The sequence below is a fragment of the Triturus cristatus genome, chromosome 6 (genome assembly GCF_964204655.1).
Source record: "Triturus cristatus chromosome 6, aTriCri1.1, whole genome shotgun sequence".
Lineage (NCBI taxonomy): Eukaryota > Metazoa > Chordata > Amphibia > Caudata > Salamandridae > Triturus > Triturus cristatus.
The window spans coordinates 701,504,313-701,522,788 of NC_140589.1; the positions used below are offsets into that span (position 1 = coordinate 701,504,313).

At 43.4% G+C, this 18,476-nt stretch overlaps 1 protein-coding gene across 1 annotated transcript in view; it reads left to right on the plus strand.

Annotated features, from left to right (window-relative positions):
* SIM1 (SIM bHLH transcription factor 1) overlaps positions 1-18,476 on the plus strand; it is a 243,426-nt gene that overhangs the window by 109,633 nt on the left and 115,317 nt on the right. Inside the window, exon 3 of the mRNA XM_085611189.1 lies at positions 12,748-12,830. Coding sequence (XP_085467315.1) covers positions 12,748-12,830 — 83 coding nt within the window. The remainder of the gene's footprint in view (positions 1-12,747; positions 12,831-18,476) is intronic.

Consider the following 18,476-nt stretch of genomic DNA (forward strand, 5'->3'; position numbering starts at 1 on the left):
ACGTGGTGGTGGTGGATGTGGTGGTGGACGTGGTGGTGGTGGATGTGGTGGTGGTGGGCGTGGTGGTGGTGGATGTGGTGGTGGTGGATGTGGTGGTGGTGGTGGAGGACGTGGTGGTGGTGGAGGATGTGGTGATGGTGGACGTGGTGGTGGTGGACGTAGTGGTGGTGGACATGGTGGTGGTGGTGGACATGGTGGTGGATGTGGTGGTGGTGGACATGGTGGTGGACATGGTGGTGGTGGACATGGTGGTGGTGGTGCTGGACATGGTGGTGGTGGATATAGTGGTGGTGAACATGGTGGTGGTGGACGTGGTGGTGGTGGACATGGTGGTGGATGTGGTAGTGGTGGACATGGTAGTGGTGGATGTGGTGGTGGTGGACGTGGTGGTGGTAGATTCGGTGGTGGACGTGGTGGTGGTGGACTTGGTGGTGGACGTGGTGGTGGTGGTGGGTGGTGGTGGTGGATGTGGTGGTGGACATGGTGGTGGTGGTGGACATGGTGGTGGTGGACATGGTGGTGGTGGTGGACGTGGTGGTAGTGGTGGACGTGGTGGTGGTGGACGACTGTTGGGTAGGAGGGTGCTGGCAGAATGCGGATGGAGAGGAGGATCTCAAGGGGGCACATGGGAGAGCAGAAAGAGGACGAATATTAGATACAAAAAACGGCGAGTAGATAGAACATGAAACAGATTTAACAGGGTTGTCCCTTCTTATAGCGCATGTGAATGTTCCTGAGCACCCCGTTTTTAGTAAACAGGGGAAGCATGGGGAGATTAATTGATTAATCACACATGATGATCGCGTGCGATTAATTGATTAACCACGTATGATGATCGCTTGCGGAAGCTGGTGTTGTTCGTGTCATGGCGTTGGCTTACCAATGTGTGATTCTGGCCAAATTAGTTAATCTCCTGTACCTTCTAAAAGGCAATGTGTTCCTGTGTGAATTTGCTCTTGTGTAATGTAACTGGGTGTCTTGTAAAGGTCTCTACTACTCTTGAGTACAAGTTTAAGTTGTGTTTGTACTGATAGGGTAATAAATACCACTTAATAAACAGTTGTAGGATTTGTCACTGCATTTTTCTGGGTGAATCAAGACCTCAGGATCAGTTCACTCTAAAATGATTGCTGAATTCCTGCTTGCAGTAGGCACATCGCTCAGGGGAACTGGTTTTGAACTCCATGAATACGACAAGTAGGAAGGGAAGGTCCTAGTGTGTTGAGTAAATAATGTCCTTAATGCGCCTATTATCTCTCTACCCAAGACATTGTTAATTTTCATTCTGACACAACTCAATCGTTTCATTTAAAGGATTTCCATTTTGTAAATCGGTTCAATCTCCAGGACCAGGACTTGAATTTTCCTTCAGCTGGAAAACATAGGACTCCTTGTATTAAAATGTAATTCTGAATGTGGGCCAAATACCAACATCTGCCCCAGCATAGTAAGAATAAGTCTGTACACTTCACCATGTGTCATTTTTAAATAGAGAGATCTGCAGATTATTTACCTTGCCACACAGAACTATTATGTGACATCTTCATGGAGGAGACACGTGTCTTACTTCTGCACGCTATAACTTGGTAAACAGGCCACTGGGCTTTCTAAAATTAGTTTGCAGTATTTTAGTTGTGAGCTTTTGTCATGGTTCAGTGTTGCTTCCAGGCCTGTCATAACAGGTTAGGCCAGTCCCATGTTGGAAGGGCTGTTCGAAGGGAGGAAGGCTACTTTTTGAAATGGTACACATGCCTCTGAAGGGTGTTCAGCAGCCCTCAGAGACAACCGAGTCTAGACACAGCAAAATCAATGATTCAGGTTTCCAAAGTAAACAAAATACTGGGTGAGACATGCAAATAAATGGAGATTACTCACACATGGCGTATGATGGCATCAAATGACATCTGGGGATACAGAACGTACCTCGTGGGCGCAACAAGTGTGTATGTCTGCTTTTTGCATCCTAGGGCACCTTTGGTAATACAGAAGGGGCTGCAGACATATATGCACCCCCTTCTGTAATACTGATAGCATACTTGCACATGTAGCACCAGCGCTATCATTAGTGGGCATTCCATCAATCGCATGGGGCCTTGGTCCCATGTAATGAGGGAATCACTTTGACTCTGGTTCTGCACCATAATACAGACATGGGCGCTAAGGCAAACATGCCCTTAAATGATGCACTGACAGTGCACCACAAAAAGGTGGCACACTGTCAGTTCACCCCTGGTGGGCAGCCCTCTCGGGGCACCCACCTGTAGGGAGATTTCTAATCCTTCTTGAAAATGCAGGCGGATGCCCTCCACACTGTGAAACACAGAGCGGGTTTTAAACAGCTGCTCTGTATTTCACTGAATGTGCTGCCTACAGGGTAGTGCAATGTTGTGGCTACCCTGAGGGCTGCACATTCATCATATTAGGGCAGATTTTTCCTGTTTGCACCCGACACACCTGTTTAAAGGTGCACTGTGGAGCAAACAGGTAATATGCACTCTTTTGGTAATACAGGCCCTGATGTCTATTCTTGTCATATAATGGTCACCCTGGCAGTACTGGGCAGATTACAGCATTTTTTGTGTATATCATGGTAATACTTTTCAAATACAGGAATGTTTTGGTTTAAGATTGCTTGAATAGCCGTATTATGACATATTTGGACATTTCCTGTTATATACTAACATTGCTTATCAAATTTTGCCTTTGCAAGTCATATGACGGCATTAAGGAAACTATAACTCACGCGACCGCAATCTTCTGCTGATGACATATGTGTCTTTATGAAAAAAAAATATTTGTAATATATGTATAGCTAAAAATTTATGGAAGAAGACATGGGCAAATAAGTGTCTAAATACAGTATTAGCATCAGCAGAGGATTGCGGTCGCGTGAGTTATAGTTTCCTGCACTAACTATAACGGGGGAATTTCATTGGTTTTTTATCAGTAAAATTTCCGCTAACTATAACATGTGTGAAACCTATGGTTTTTTCAGTGAATATATATATATATAGATATAAATGTATTCACTGAAAAAACCATAGGTTTCACACACGTTATAGTTAGGAATTAGCATTTAAAAAACCTTGCAAATTCACTTAAAAAACCATAGGTTTCACACATGTTATAGTTAGGTGGATATTTCACTCGTAAAAAAACAATGAAATTCCCCCGTTATAGTTAGTTCAGATAACTATAACTCGCGCGCCCGCAATCCACTGCTCATGACGTCACATATTACATCACTCATGACATGGTCAGTGGCATCACTCATGACATCACTGATGACATCATCCTTGTGATAGAGTGGCGGTCGCGCGAGTTATAGTTATCTGAACTAACTATAACGGGGGAATTTCATTGTTTTTTTACGAGTGAAATATCCACCTAACTATAACATGTGTGAAACTATGGTTTTTTAAGTGAATTTGCAAGGTTTTTTAAATGCTAATTCCTAAATATAACGTGTGTGAAACCTATGGTTTTTTCAGTGAATTTGTACGGTTTTTTAAATGCTAATTTATTTATGTATTATTATTTTTTTTATATATTTATTTTACAATAAATTACGTATTAATTTTTTAAATTTTTTAATTTTTTTCACCGTGCGCGCACCCCCGCGATTTAAAAAAAAAAAATATTTTTTTTGGGGGGGGTTTTCACCGTGCGTGCACGGTGCGCGCACCCCCGCGATTTAAAAAAATAAAATAATTCTGCCTTTGGGGTCCTTCAGGGACCTCCTGACAAAGGCTAGGGGGTCAGGAACTCTCTACCCTGCCCCCTTTTCACGTTCGCCACCTTCCTTTTCCACTCTCGCACTGAAAACAAACAAAATGGCGGCCGACACTTCCTGATTTCGACCGATTCGAACGTTGACTAACATGTAACCACCAATCAGAATTACGCTCGTGCACGTTAGGGTGCTCGCACGGTGCGCGCACGGTGCGCGCACGGTGCGCGCAATAGATATTGATATGCTTTTAAATGCTATTTTCTCAGGAAATACTAAACAGATTTACACCAGACCTGCAAAAGGCACTTCCTTGACCTTATGGCTACCTCTCCGCCACATTTCTAGTAATTCTGTTCAGCCGTTCGGGTTGTAGCTGTGTCTAAAGGTCCTATGGAAAAATGCATGGGGAAAACGCGTTTTGGGACCCCCCTTTTTTCTCAGCCCCCGCTTGACGAATCATCCCGAGTCTTTCAGGGTAGGAGCTGAACGGAGCGCCCCATTAGTTTTGAAAATTTCGCGAGGATTCTATGGAAACACGGTCCTAACTATAACTATCTACTGGCGACCGCCAGTAGATAATATATGTGTCATATTTTACAGTTAATATGCATACATTTCTGTGTTCCTGAGGGTTGGTGCTTTTCTATAATAATACATATATATCTCAGTATGAAACATAGGGAAGGCAGGTCTAAGTGTTCAACTGTTTATTTGGATATCTTCAGCTACTGTGGACTCCCAAACACCTTTCCAAACTCTTCCCCCATTATATAATTGATCCACCTAACAGGCCCACATGTCCACCACTCGCATTAACAACTGACTTTTCCCCTTTACTATTCCACTTCAATTAATCCACCCCTCTCAAAGCAATTACAGTAAATGCATTAGAGTTCAATGAGCACTAACAACACACTTACCACAACTAATCCACACAGAAGAAAAAAAAACAAACATTTTTTTTACTTATCTACTACCGTCTTACCTCTACCTTGGGTTCCGGAGTAGCATGCTGCTCCCTGCAAGATGCTTCAATACCTTGTTTGGGATAGAAATGTTAGCTATATAAATAGAATTTCCAATTACATGCCCTGCCTTAAAAGACAAAATATGTTCTGAAAATATATATTCAGTACAACTCTGAGCTTTATTTAAAATATCCGTTATTCTATTATTGCAAAAATATATCTGCTTTGTTTCCATAAAAATAGCATCTTAAATCCCGACAATTTTGCTTTAAATATTGTATTCAACGAGAATTCACTAATAGGTGTTTCACAACATTAAAATAAAGCATTGCTTCTCCAGGACATCGAGTTCTTAAGTATAACAGTCTACCTAAAATAACAATTTAAAAAAACAACTGAAACAATAATAATGATGTAAAGAATAAGAAAAAGTTACAAAAGGAAAAGAACAGTGAGAGAAAGAAAGTAATATGCGCGTAGGAAAATTATGTTATTTCCAATCGCTTTAAAACATGTATAAATCAAGTCTGTAATTTATGTTGTACCGGTGAAAACATTATGCCATGTTGTGCAGTCCCTTAATCTCTAATATTTTATCCAGATCATAGCATGTTTTTGCACATATTTTGACAGATCCATCAGCTGGTTATTTGATAAATAATTCATTTTACAAATTGGATGGACACTCTTTAAATGGCATGCCTTGATGATTTGAGCTCTCTTTAAAACCTAGGACACTCAAGCCAGTTCCTTTGGTAGACTGTACTGCAAAATACTCTATGTGGCCGCATTTTATCAATTTTTTGTTGGAGGGAGACTCCCTTCTCTGGATCACTTTCAGTGAAGGGTGGACCGAGTATCGAGTGGTCGTGTTCTTGCTGGTGCATCCCGTCTGCCAGATATTTCTACCCCGGCTGATTCAAAATTCAAGATGATCAATGCTTTCATAATAGCTTTTTCTAAACTGTGTTTAGAATGCGCGTGTGGAGAAGATTCTTAGTGTGAGCCTCAGCTCTGTTTCTAAGGAGCTTTCAGCAACTCGCCTCCTCCCGCGTCCCCCGCAGACCCGGGGGGCTCAGGGGTGATTTACAGAGCCCAGTGAGACTAGGCTGGCTAGTAAGCTGTGAATTAATGCCCATTCGCCCAGCTGTGTTAAAGTCTGCCATGTGGCTCCCCTGCTGCTTTATGACTGCTTCACTGCATGTAATCACATTCCTTCTTATTACCATCATCGAAGATGAAGGTGTTTCTAAAGCTGTGTTCTGCGCCTATTGTGCTGCAGCTCCACCCTACCAGTTATCCATGTACATGAATGTTGGCCACTCGCAGGCACTTCTAACCAGCTCCTATTCATCCATGTATGTGAATATTGACCACATGTAAGCACTTATGCATAGCTCATATTCATCCATGAACTTGAATGTTGACCACACACAGGCTCTTGTACATAGCTCATAGCCATCCATGTGTATGAATGCTGACCACACGCAGTCCCTTCTGCACAGCTCATAGTCATCCATGTGCATGAATGCTGACCACACGCAGGCACTTATGCACAGCTCATAGTCATCCATGTGTATGAATGCTGACCACGCAGAGGCCCTTCTACACAGCTCATAGTCATCCATGTGCATGAATGCTGACCACACGCAGGCACTTATGCACAGCTCATAGTCATCCATGTGTATGAATGCTGACCACGCAGAGGCCCTTCTGCACAGCTCATAGTCATCCATGTGCATGAATGCTGACCACACGCAGGCTCTTCTACATAGCTCATAGTCATCCATGTGTATGAATGCTGACCAAGCATATGCCCTTCTGCACAGCTCATATTCACAGTGTGCAGCAGCATGCCCCTACCTTCTCTTGGAACCTGATGGTATCCCGCCCCCGCAACTAGTGTACCGCCTGTGCAGTTAGTATGTCTGACTCTTGTTTACTCTCCACAGTGCACCAGAAATTAGTATCTAAGATCAGCTGCTAAAACACACTGAGATAAGTTATGATGATTTAGATCCTCACCATTCTTCCATTCAAAAGAATATTTCAAATGCATCATTGAGAGAGACGGTTTCAAAACGTGCGAGTAAGCTGTACATAAAAATGAATGAGAGCCTTTAATCAAAAATCATCTGGAAACTCTCTGTTTTTGGGATTACTTTCGTGGGCTCGTTGATATATCGCCCGCCTGGCTCACGAATGCAGTATCTCTCGAATTGGGGCCATATGATGGAACCATGCATCTTGCATCCTAATGTCACTATTTTAGGTGATTTTATTTTCCTATGTAGGATCTTTCCAGTAAAGATACTATCCTGATGGTGGAGTTCATGGCTAACCTAGGTTTCATCCAAATGGTGAAACCCGCTACCCACAGCGCAGGTCACATGTTAGACTGTATTGTTACTAACTCCAATAAACTCTATGTAAAAGATACTCTCTCTTTGAGTTGGATGGACCGTTATATGGTTAGTTTCCCTCTCTCTTTTCACAAACTGGGTGTTAGTCTGAAACAGTTAAAGAAAGGGCCCCTATCCCGTAGAAATTGGAATAAATTTAATCCAGATGATTTTCTCTCAGTCCTGTTTTATCAGCAAGTGAGGTTGATATTCACTTAGAACCCCTAGATGAAATTGTCTTTAAGTGGCTCGAGGAAGCCTTAGATAAGACTACTCTTATAAGGCCGAGAAGTCCCCAAAAGAGAAGAGTCTGCTCCATGGTTCTCAGAGGAATTAAGAGAATTTAGGCAGCTTTGCTGTAGGCAGGAAAGCAAATGGCACACTAAACTAGATATTCAGGGCAAACACAATGCCCTTCTTGCGACATACAAGGCTGTGCGTCTCAAAGCTAAATACACATATTTATCAGCTCAAATCATTTTATGCTGAATTTAACTCTGTTGCAACCCATGTGGAGGATGGTTTCAGCCAAGATATTCCTTGTGGTGCTCCTAAGCTGGGGCTGTTTCCACCTATGTCACCGCTTCAGGTCAAATAAATCTTTATAGGGATTAACTCAGGTTCTCTCATTGACCCATTGACCCATGCCCCCATAGGTTCTGCAGTTGACTCCTGATCCTGTGGCTGAGTTCTTTGAAAAAAATGTAATCTAGTTATGAGATGTAGCATTTCCCAGATGGATGGAAGGAAGCTATCGTTATCCCACTCCCCAAAAAGCCAAATGTAAATCCAGACAAATTGAAGAATTGCTTACTAATCTCTCTTCGTCCTACTCCTGCAGAAATACCTCAGAAACACCTGAATAACGTGCTAGTCAAGTTCATTACTGACCATGACCTCTGGAACCCTTCACAAAATGGCTTCAGAAGTAGCCATAGTACAGAGTCAGCTCTCATCGCCACAACTGATGCGATGAGAATGCAGGTGGACCAGGGTGGGACTGGTGTTTTAGTCCTACTGAACTTGTTGGCAGATTTTGACACTATCTCTCCATCACGTATGGTTAGGCAGCTACAGCAAGTAGGAGTGAGCAACAAGGCGTTTAAATATCTTCTCTCCTTTCTGGTTGAGAGACGTCATATTGTTGTCTGTGGTCAGTTCAGGGCTAAGGATTTCAGTCTCCCTTGTGGAGTACCATAGGGCTCCACGCTTAGCTCCACTCTTTTCAATCTGTATGTTGTGCTATTTGCAGCTTTGGTGAGATCTTTGGGTTTTCAGATATTGTCATACGTCGATGATACTCAAATCATTTTGTCCTTCACTGATAATCTTTCTGAAACAGCTGATAGTTTTAAACGCTGTATGACAGGGGTGAGCCGCTGGCTGAAGGAGAACTTTAAGCTAAATGCTGTTTGTTTATTGTTTGTTTAATAAGTTTTATATAGCGCTGGCTAGCCCGGAAAGTATCAGAGCGCTTTACATGAGGATCCACAAAGTTACAAAATTACATCAATTAACAGGTTACATCAGTTACTAGTAAAACATTTAAAGAGCATAGAAGATGAGATTAATGGAGCGTAGAAGGGTAAGGGAGTAGGGTGAAGGGGTAGGAGGGAGATACGACGGCGAGACAAAGGAAAGCCTGCCCCAAGTCCGGCTGGGTAGGAAATGGCCTAGGGGGAAGTCCACGGCCCATCTCATCTTTAGCTATCAGGTAGCTCCACCGGGCATCGGCCAAATAGCAAGGTCTTGGTTGAAAAACATTTAAAGAGCATAGGACGACGAGATAAATGGAGCGTAGAAGTGTAGGGGGAAGGGTAAAGGGGTAGGGGAGATACGACGGAGAGATGAAGGAAAGTCTGCCCAAAGTCGCGGCTGGGTAGGTGACGGCCGAGGGGGAAGTCCACAACCCATCTCCTCTTTAGCTAACAGGTAGCTCCACCGGGCACCGGTCAGCTAGCTAGGTCTCAATGGTTGGAGGTAGATACCATAATTTATGTCATGACGGGTGAGCCTGGTGGGGGAGGATGGTGGGGGAGCACCCCTAGCCTCGCTGGTGTAAGCTCGATGAGCCAGTCCTTGGAGTCTGGTGTGGGTGGAGGGGCTTCTTTATTTGCTGCATTCCGGTGGAGCGAGAAGGGGTGGGTGGTGGAAGGGATTCGAGAGTGAGGGATAGTAGGGAGGGGCCTAGTTGTTTAGTCCGTTTGTGTGGTGGCCATGTCGAGGTCCGGCACCAGGGTATTCTGAGCACCCTCAACCGCTGCCTCCTGATGATTCTAGAGGACAGGGTAAACAGCTTAGTAGTCTCTACAGATTCAATTGGCCCCATTGGTACCTGCATTAGTAGAGATCTTACATGGCTTGCACAGCCGCCATGTTGGAGTCAGGCATCCTCCTCCACAAGTGTATTCTCGCCTGATCACTGCACCGGAGGGGAATCTCCTGGTAGTCTGTCGCGTGTAGTGTGGCCCAGTCGGTCGGGAATTGTGCCGTGCATGGGAGGTACTTGCTGTTAAGTTTTGTTGGGTGAGTGTGGGGAGGACGGCCCGTGGCCCTCCCGTCCACCCCGCCGAGCTTCTCTCGTTGAGCGCTCGGGTGAAGTCGCGGGCCATAGGTGCCTGCCACTTGTCTGTGGTGTTCGTAGCGGGACAATCAGAGCTTTGCTGCCCCTCCGGAGTTCAGGAGCCGTTCTGCTCCTAGCCGATTCTACAAGCCGCCATTTTGTCCCAGCGGCACCTCGGTGAAATAGAGACCCTTCGGTCCACGACCTTGCCTCCTCACTGCGGCACAGCGATCTGTACCATCTGAAATAGCAGCAAACTATTGCTTACCACTACCTTCAGCCACAGTATGTAGATCTGCGGAAACGTGGCAACATAAGGGGATTGCAAGTATTCAAACACTACTATGGTATAAGCCCTGGCATAATCCGAGAGGCTATATCAGAGCTCTTATATAATGTGATTGCTGCCATAATTTGTCGCTGCACTACTTGACACCAAAGGGAAAAGTGGATTTTGCTACAGGACAAGTAGATTTATGAAGCAACCTGCCCCATGGACAAAGAGATATTTTATTAAATTCCACTCCCCTGAGCACTGCACCCCTCCTCTCAAAAGCATGGTTCCCCCGCCCATCATCAACAGCATTGTACTGCACTCCGCTGATAAGACGGAAGTAATGGTCTTTGGAGCCCAGTATTCTGTCTGGTCAGAGCTTTGGTGGCTGGAGTCGTGTGGGCCATTTCCCTTCCCTATGGATTCTGTCAAAAACCTTGGTGCATTATTGGATACCTCTCTTAAGTTCAATCTACAGGTAAATCGTACCACCACCAGCTTCTTCCTTATTATTTGTGTCCTCAAAAAGATCTTTCCTTTTATTCCGGAGGAACTTCGCAGCGCAGAGGTCATTGGTTTGATCACCTCTCGTCTAGACTATAGTAATACCATGTATCTGAATATCAATAGCTACTCGTTGAACAAACTTCAGACGGTGCAAAATGTGGCTGTGTGGCAATCAGTCCATCTTTCATTGGTACAGGCTGACCAGGCATTTGAAATCAGCCTCTGGCTGTTGTAGTTGTAGTCCCTAAATTTCGAAAAGCATGATGGGGTGCCTGCTACTTCTCTGTGGCAGCTGCGAAATTATGGAACACCTGACCTAAATACATCGCTGATACCGACTCATTCGTCACCCTTCAAAAACATTGTAAAACTTGGCTTTTCGTGTTTTAGGCTTTTACTGTTTGGATTTATAAGATTAGTTGTCCCTTCCATTATTCTTCCTTTTTCTATGTGATCTTGGATAGGGTTTTGGAATTCCTTAAGTGCTGCGCCTTGATACCTGCGGGTTAAGAGTGCTTTATAAATCCCTTTTTCATTTCATTTCAAACATAAAAACTTCACTTCAAGTCAATGAGGAGATTACATTCCCCAATTTCTTTTCTATAAATCTCACCACTTTAGCACTCTTCTCCCAACCTTGCCAAAATGTTGGCATGTGTGTAATCCTGGGTGTTTTGTTTTACATTTCTAAATTGCGAACACGTTGACATTTCCAGTGATCCTATTTACGCGTGACCGCCCGCACCCGTTATAGAAGAGAGCAGCCATTGAAAGTTGGTTACACATACAAAGGCCCTGAAAAGGACCAATGACATCAATGAAGTTTGTATTTACAGTTCTAACACCATATCCGCTTGGAGACTGAAACATTTTGTTCAAATGACCGATATGCATGTTTTTACATTAAAACATGAACACACTATGGGGCATATGTACAAGCCCCTATCGCCACAGGAACGTAACTTTTTGTGACGTTCCCGTGGCGATAGGGGCCTTGCCTTATGTACAAAGCAGCGTTAAGCCACGTGGCTTAACGCTGCCTTGTACATAAGGCACCCTTTCACGCTAACTTAGCGTGAAAGGGGCGTGCAGTGGGTGTTGTGGCGGGCGTTCCACTGCAACACCCATTGTATTTGACGCTGCCCCCTATGTACAAGGATGGCGTGCATAGGAGGTAGCGCCAATTTCCTGGTCTTAAATTGGCAAAACTAGGAGAAATTAATTATTTCTCCTCGTTTTTGCTTTTTCCATGCTGCCTTGCGCAGCACACATGGAAAAAGCAAAATGCCATGGTTTGTTTATGTGCAGGAAGGTGTCCCTTCCTGTACATGAACAAACCTTTGAAAAAAATGCCATTTTGTAACTTTCATGCGTGCTGCACGAAGCAGCACACATGAAATTTACAAAACGGCGTTTTAGGATTGTTTATGTGCAGGAAGGGACACCTTCCTACACATAAACAATCCTCCCCTGCACGCAGACACCCTTGCTCTCTGGTGCAAGGGTGCCTGTGTTGGCGCTAAGTTGTTAAACTTAGGGCCATTGCAGGGGAAAACGCAAGGCTGCACCACATTCTTGTAAATATGGTGCAGCCTTGTGTTTCCAAAGTGGCGGAGCGTGTCGTTCAGCCAAGGAGGGTAACGACATTCTCGGCCACTTCATTGTACATATCCCCCTATGTTTTTTGGGCGTTTAAGTAGTTTAAAGGCCGGTCTCCTTAATGGACAAACTAGGTAGGCCTTTGGTAACTCACAAACTACTGCGAGGACTCTGACAAACAACCCTAGACACCTGTCAGCGCTTAGAAGCAGTGCCAGTGGCAGACGTTTCGCTTTATAAATACTGCACACCATAACAGGTTCGGTTAATAAGTAGAGCTAATAACATAAGCTAATAAGTATGCTAATCTGTTCGGAATGTAAAAACAAATGAGCGGGTTGTTTTGTGTGCACGTGCCTGACTTGAGACACAAACAGAGCTGAATGGCAGGGCGGGGAAACCCCTGAAAGTCAACTCTGGCATCCCCGGGCGGCATGGGCGGTTCGAGGAACTGGCAGGGATCCTCGGGTAGCAAAGGTGTTTTAAATGCCGGCACGTTGTCTTGTCTTTATCGTTGTGGCCTGCAGCATGGGGGTGTGTCCATCGCCCTGGGTCACGCAGGACTTGTGCCTTGCAGTGTTTGCTTCCTCTGGCGGAGGGGACAGCTCCTTATACCGAAGATAAATTGGGAAGGGTTCTCAGTTTTTGGTCTCTGTTTGTCTGCTGCCCTCTGCTGAGTGTCCCCCTTTGTGTTCCCGCAGGTCTCGGAGAGGCGTGGGGGCACCCGCCGCGCCCCAGCACTCTGGACAACGTGGGCCGTGAGCTGGGATCCCACCTGCTGCAGGTACTGCTGAGGGCCGTGGGGGAGGGGTGGCGGCGGCATTAATGATTACAAGCAGCCTGGAAACAGGTCGCTGCCCACAACTAATGTTTAACTCTTCCAGCTGCAGGGGGATGGGAGGCGATGGAAGGCTGGGTTTTAAACGAACTGGCGTTTTTAATTGCATTCTGAGTTTATGTCCAGGGCAGGACTAATATTCCAAAAATATTACTAACATCTCTCTCGTGTACACCCACACACACATATGTAGGTGCCTGCCACAGCACATCTGAGCCCCCTTATGACTTCTCGAGTTCTGCAAGAAGCTGAAGACCTGGCTCTTCGAGTAACCTACCCCTGGGAGGGCACAGCCTACCAATCTGCAGAGCACCTGGATACCCTCATGGGTGATTTGTGCGCTACACATAACAAGTTGTTTACATCTTCATTGATGCAAAGCTCTCACTGTCTCCTGCTCTCCACGACTCAATTTCCTTCTCCATTCTTCTTTTAGTCATCACTTTACCACTATTTCTCACCTTCGCTCCCCTTTTTGTCGATCCTTCCACTCTGTCTATTGTGAATTTATTTTCCCCACTGTTTCACTCTTTCACTCATCACCCTTTCCTATCCTCTCTTTCAGTTTTGAAACTAACTTTTTCTGTAACCCACTTTCATCTTATCAATTTCCTCACTCCTTCTCTGTTTTCTTTCTGCCTTTCTCTCTTCCGCACTTTTTTCTCTCCTTTCACTTTTGCAGTCTCCTTGTGGCTTTGCCAGGTATCTTTGTCTCTCTCCCTCCCCTTGTCTCTGCCCTTCTTTCTAACGCTTCTTACTGTCAAGCACTTCTTTCTCATTTCTGGCTCAAACCTCCTCTCATCCTTCTTTTTTCTTTTCATCTCTCACACTTATTTTTTTTGCTGTCTCTCAGATATTACACTCTCCCTTTCTTTTAGCTCTCTTCTGGTTATGCTCTCTCTTTTTCCTCACACTGTATCCCCCAGCTTCTTCTAGCTACCTGTTGTTCTTACTATCACTTCCAACCCCTTAATCACCATCTTCCTCTCCCCGACGTTCTCACTTTGCCTCATTCCCTTTCTCTTTATCATTCTCCTCCTTAGCTACCCTCTCTAACTGCCCCTTCTCTTTATCTCACTCTCTTCCCTCGTGCTCTGTATCTCTTTATTTTTCTCTTTGTCGCAAACTTTTCTTTCTTTCTCTTTTTCCCCTCTCTGTCCTTCAGCCTCTCTTCCCCTTTCTCTTTCCCTCATCTTTCTCTCTTCCAACACACTGTATCACTTCCATCTGAAGACCGAATTCTAAATCTGTTGCATTTTTTGCATTGTAGCATTTTTATCTGTTCAGTAAAGGGTAGCAATACCCTAAGTGTTTGGTCTCTTATACAAAGTGCCTAATTTATAAATGAATAAGTTCTGAGGCCCAAAGTTTTGCTCATGCAGATGGAGCCATTGAAGGTTGGGGTGCAGAATACTAGGTCTGCACTGCTTTTATGTCACTTTATGACACTTTAATCTGCTTTAATCTGCCACAGGACACCCCCTGCCCCTTTACTTCACTCCTGCAGGTTCCTTCTTTCTCAGTTTATCATTTTATTTCTTTTTTTCTTTTCCTCCTTCATTCCCCTTTGTGTGTTTTCCCTCTTTTGCTCCAGGTTACACATACCTTCTTCCACTCTCTCTCAATCTCTTTTACCCTCCTGCCTTCCTTTCCCCTCTGCCTCAGCCTTTTCTCGATCATTCTCTCTCCCTCAGTGTCAAGCATTTATCAAAATCCTTAAGTTGTAGTGACCATCTAACAAAATCAACAGTGAGACTACATTTATTCCCTTATAATTATGACACCGGACACTTCGTTTGAAGGAGAAATATGGGCCTCCAAAGTCTGTTGACTGTGCTGCATACCTTGATTGAGGACAACTCATGAGCTGAGCCAGACACAGGAGAACACAGAAAAATTATCACCCACACAATAAAATCAGGGCTTTAGGTGGGCAGGGTACTTCTGGGTCTCAGAACCGTTAGTAATTTAAAACGTACATTGAAACGGGCCCCAATCGGGCTCTATATTCACGTCTTTTAACTTTACTGGCAAATAGCACTGATGGATTTCTCAACAATGTCTGTATACAACATTGAGGTAATCCATGTCAGGGATTTCATTCCTGTTTATATTTCACATGTTTTACTTATATCATGACTGGTCAACTACACTCATGACCACTGCTTGCTTGTTCTGCTATTGTCTTTTTAATCTATCTGTTTTAACATTGATGTGACACCGCCTTCATCTGGGGTGTTGCCTGATCTTGTACTGTTCTAGATTATTACACTATTACTCAAGGGTAATGTTTGCGCTATATAAAACGTTTCCAATGAATGAAATAAATAAACCTTGCACCACTATAGGGATCACATAAATGTAGTATACATGTTTAAGTCACGCCCTTAAATAACATAGACCACTACCCTTTTAAAGACCCGTACTTTTTGGATCCCACTTAAAACCCTGAATAAAACCTATGTGTAATCAGCGTTATCCCAATACAAACATGCATTAATGAACACCTTGTGATGAGAGCACAGTCAAGTGGAGGGAGAATAGTGAAAAATAGAAGTTTATAGACTGAACCGTTCCGTAGATTTATTTATTTATTTATTTATAAAGTTTTATATAGCGCGAAAAAGATCCCAAGGGATATCAGAGCGCTTTACAATCAATCTAGAACTGGAAACAACCACAGGCTAAAAACACAAATGAACCATAAAGTGCACGAAAATTTAAATGGAAGTTATGTTAAACAAAGTACAGTGTAACGACAGCAGAACACAGTATGTAAAAAAAAAAAAAGTATAGTAATAAATGTTGACACAATGGAAGTAGGATCAATGTCAACGGGCCAAGGTGATTAGCCCAATTACTGAAGGAGTTTATTCATCAGGAATCTTTTGACTTCCAGTTTGAACACCGTTGTTCTGTTGATTCTGCGTATTTCTTGAGGAAGAGAGTTCCATATCTTAGGAGCCGCGCCAGAGAAGGCTCTGTGGGAGGTTCTGTTTTTGTTAAAGATAGGTGGTTTCAAGAGTAAGGTAGTAGCGCTTCTAGAGACTCTTACACCACAAGATAGTTCAAGTTTTTGCGCCAGATACCTGGGCGTCTTGAAGTGGATTGCTTTGTGCGTCACCGTGGCAATTTTTAGCTGGATTCGTGCTTCATAGGGGAGCCAATTTAGAGTTTTTAGGACTGGTGATATGCGCTCATTGCGTTTGGAGCCTGTAACCAATCTAGCGGCAGCATTCAGTGAAGCCCTTAGCGGGGCCAGGGTGTATTAGATGTTAGTAAATGGATTGAAGGCTAGTTCAGTCTTTCATAGCTCAATTGTTGGTACAAGGCTTAACTCGCTGAAGCAGGTCTGAGAGAGTGTAGAGAACCTGTCACCATGAAAAACTCCTTCCCGGTCCTTGGGGAGGAACTTTTCTAACACATATGTCCTTGGAAGGACTCCCAAGGACATGACCGTCCACTACACTGGGTAGGAATATTCTAATGGCATGGTCACGGTCTGGTTTTTATAGAATCTCTGGGTTATTAGGCTTCACTTCTCCATATTTCTTCCAAACATACTAGAATTGAATGAATTATGGAAGAAAACTTAATTTATGCCATTTTTTAGTAGACGCGGTCCAGAAATTGTCTCCTGGGTTACTAAGAAGGATTTCATGGTTGGGGCAGATGACAATGGCAGCTTCAGGGACTGATAGCTGCCATCAAAATGTGCTTCCAGATAATGATATTTAAAGCGTGGCTTTGTGTTCAACACCCGTGCGCACATTACAGTGAGTTGTTGCTTGGGAGCAATTGTGAGCAAGAAAAATAAAGATATGCAGAGAGCTAAGAATAGTAAATTAATTCAAAAGAACGTGTGCATTGTTGATACTTCCTTTCAATTTTATTGTCACATGGTTAAAAAATGGTATCCATGTGAAAGTAGGAACACAAAAATAAGAAATCTGCCTGTATAAATAGATTTTCAGCAGACTGCAGTAATTCAAACCAAGGTGTGTTGCATTTCTTTGAGTTTTCCATCTTGTAGTGAAATGGCAAGGCATGTTTAATATTTTTTAATGTAGAAATAAAAAAACAATATTTGGATGGAGTTCTCTAGCAAACCTGACTGTGACAACTGTTAGTATTATAGAGGAAAAGCTTTTGAATTTCAGTGCTAGACATTTGTGATCATAGCAAAGCGGCTTATTATGGAATGTGGATGCATGGAGCAGTGCTTTGTTCCTGGAAGTGATCATTCCGAAGAGAGTTTTGACTGAGCGGGCATGGGGGCAAAAGTATTACATCAGCCTGTAGAAATTATTTTACCAAAAAAAGACCAATCTTTTGTCAACATCAAATATGATTTTGTCAGAAAATGTGCAGATTAAGTGGCCATGAAACGTGCACACATAAATTCAGCCAACCCACTTTATCTTCATTCAGCCCCATGTGTATGATGATATCTGTGTTGCATGGATCTGTATGTGTGCATGTCTGCTTGTTTATTTTTGTGTTCCCAATCAGAAGCGGTGTATTTATTTGTATTATTTCTGCCAACTACCTTTATAAACATGCTCCTAATTATGAAACTATTCGTCCTTATAATTACTTCCAAATTACATATTAATTGTTTATTTAAAAAAACACAAAACTGCTGATAATGATAACAACATTGTCAGTTATCCGCTCGTTTAATGTTAATTACATTAATAATAACAAAAACTGCTGTGATTCTCTGTGTGGAGAAGACACTTCATGTAGGGAAAGTCGACTAATGAGTGCGCTTAATTAAAAGCTTAATTAAAAGTTGGGGCATTTGTGTTTGTATGTATAATTTCTAGGAACCAGGCATTTAAGTGGAATAGGTGCTGCCAGTGCTCACCACTGGCCCTAATTAAACAAGCATTGGCATAGCCAATAGGTCTCGCTTTCGGGACCTTATAAGTATTTAGTTATGCAGCACAATATCCTTGGTGCAATAACATTAACTGTTGCATGGCTAAAAACTTATAAGGTCCCAAAGGCGAGACCTATTGGCTATGCCACTGCTTGTTTTAAGAAGCCTGGCGTGCAATTTTAAATGTAGCTGGTAAGAAAGGTGCCAACCCGAGGGGCAAGGTCTAGAGAGAAATAAGATAGGAAGAGAGGCGAGTTATAATGAGATAGCATAAATAGATAGGTAAAGCACAGAATGACAGGTCAGGTAAACAAAGTAGCTAGGCAGTGATGCAGGTAGAGCCGGTGGGATGAAAAATAGAAAGATATGAGAAGTAGAGAGAAAAGAGGTGCAGATGAGGTAGAGAGATGAGGCTAATACAGAGGAAGGGCGAGGGAGAAGTAGAGAATGGTGAAATAGGGATAGAGAGACAGAGGTAAGACAGATGTATTAAACGAGCGAGACATTGGAAGCAGAGAGAGTGAACGGAAACAGTGAAGGAGATAGAAAGAGAGATGAAAGCAAAGGAAGTGATAGATGGAGTGGAAGAGGTAGAGAGAGCATTGTAGAGAAAAAGAAATACAATAATGGGAAAGGTGAGGGAAAGAGGACATCAATCAATCAATCAATCAATCAATCAATCAAAGCATTTGTAAAGCGCACTACCT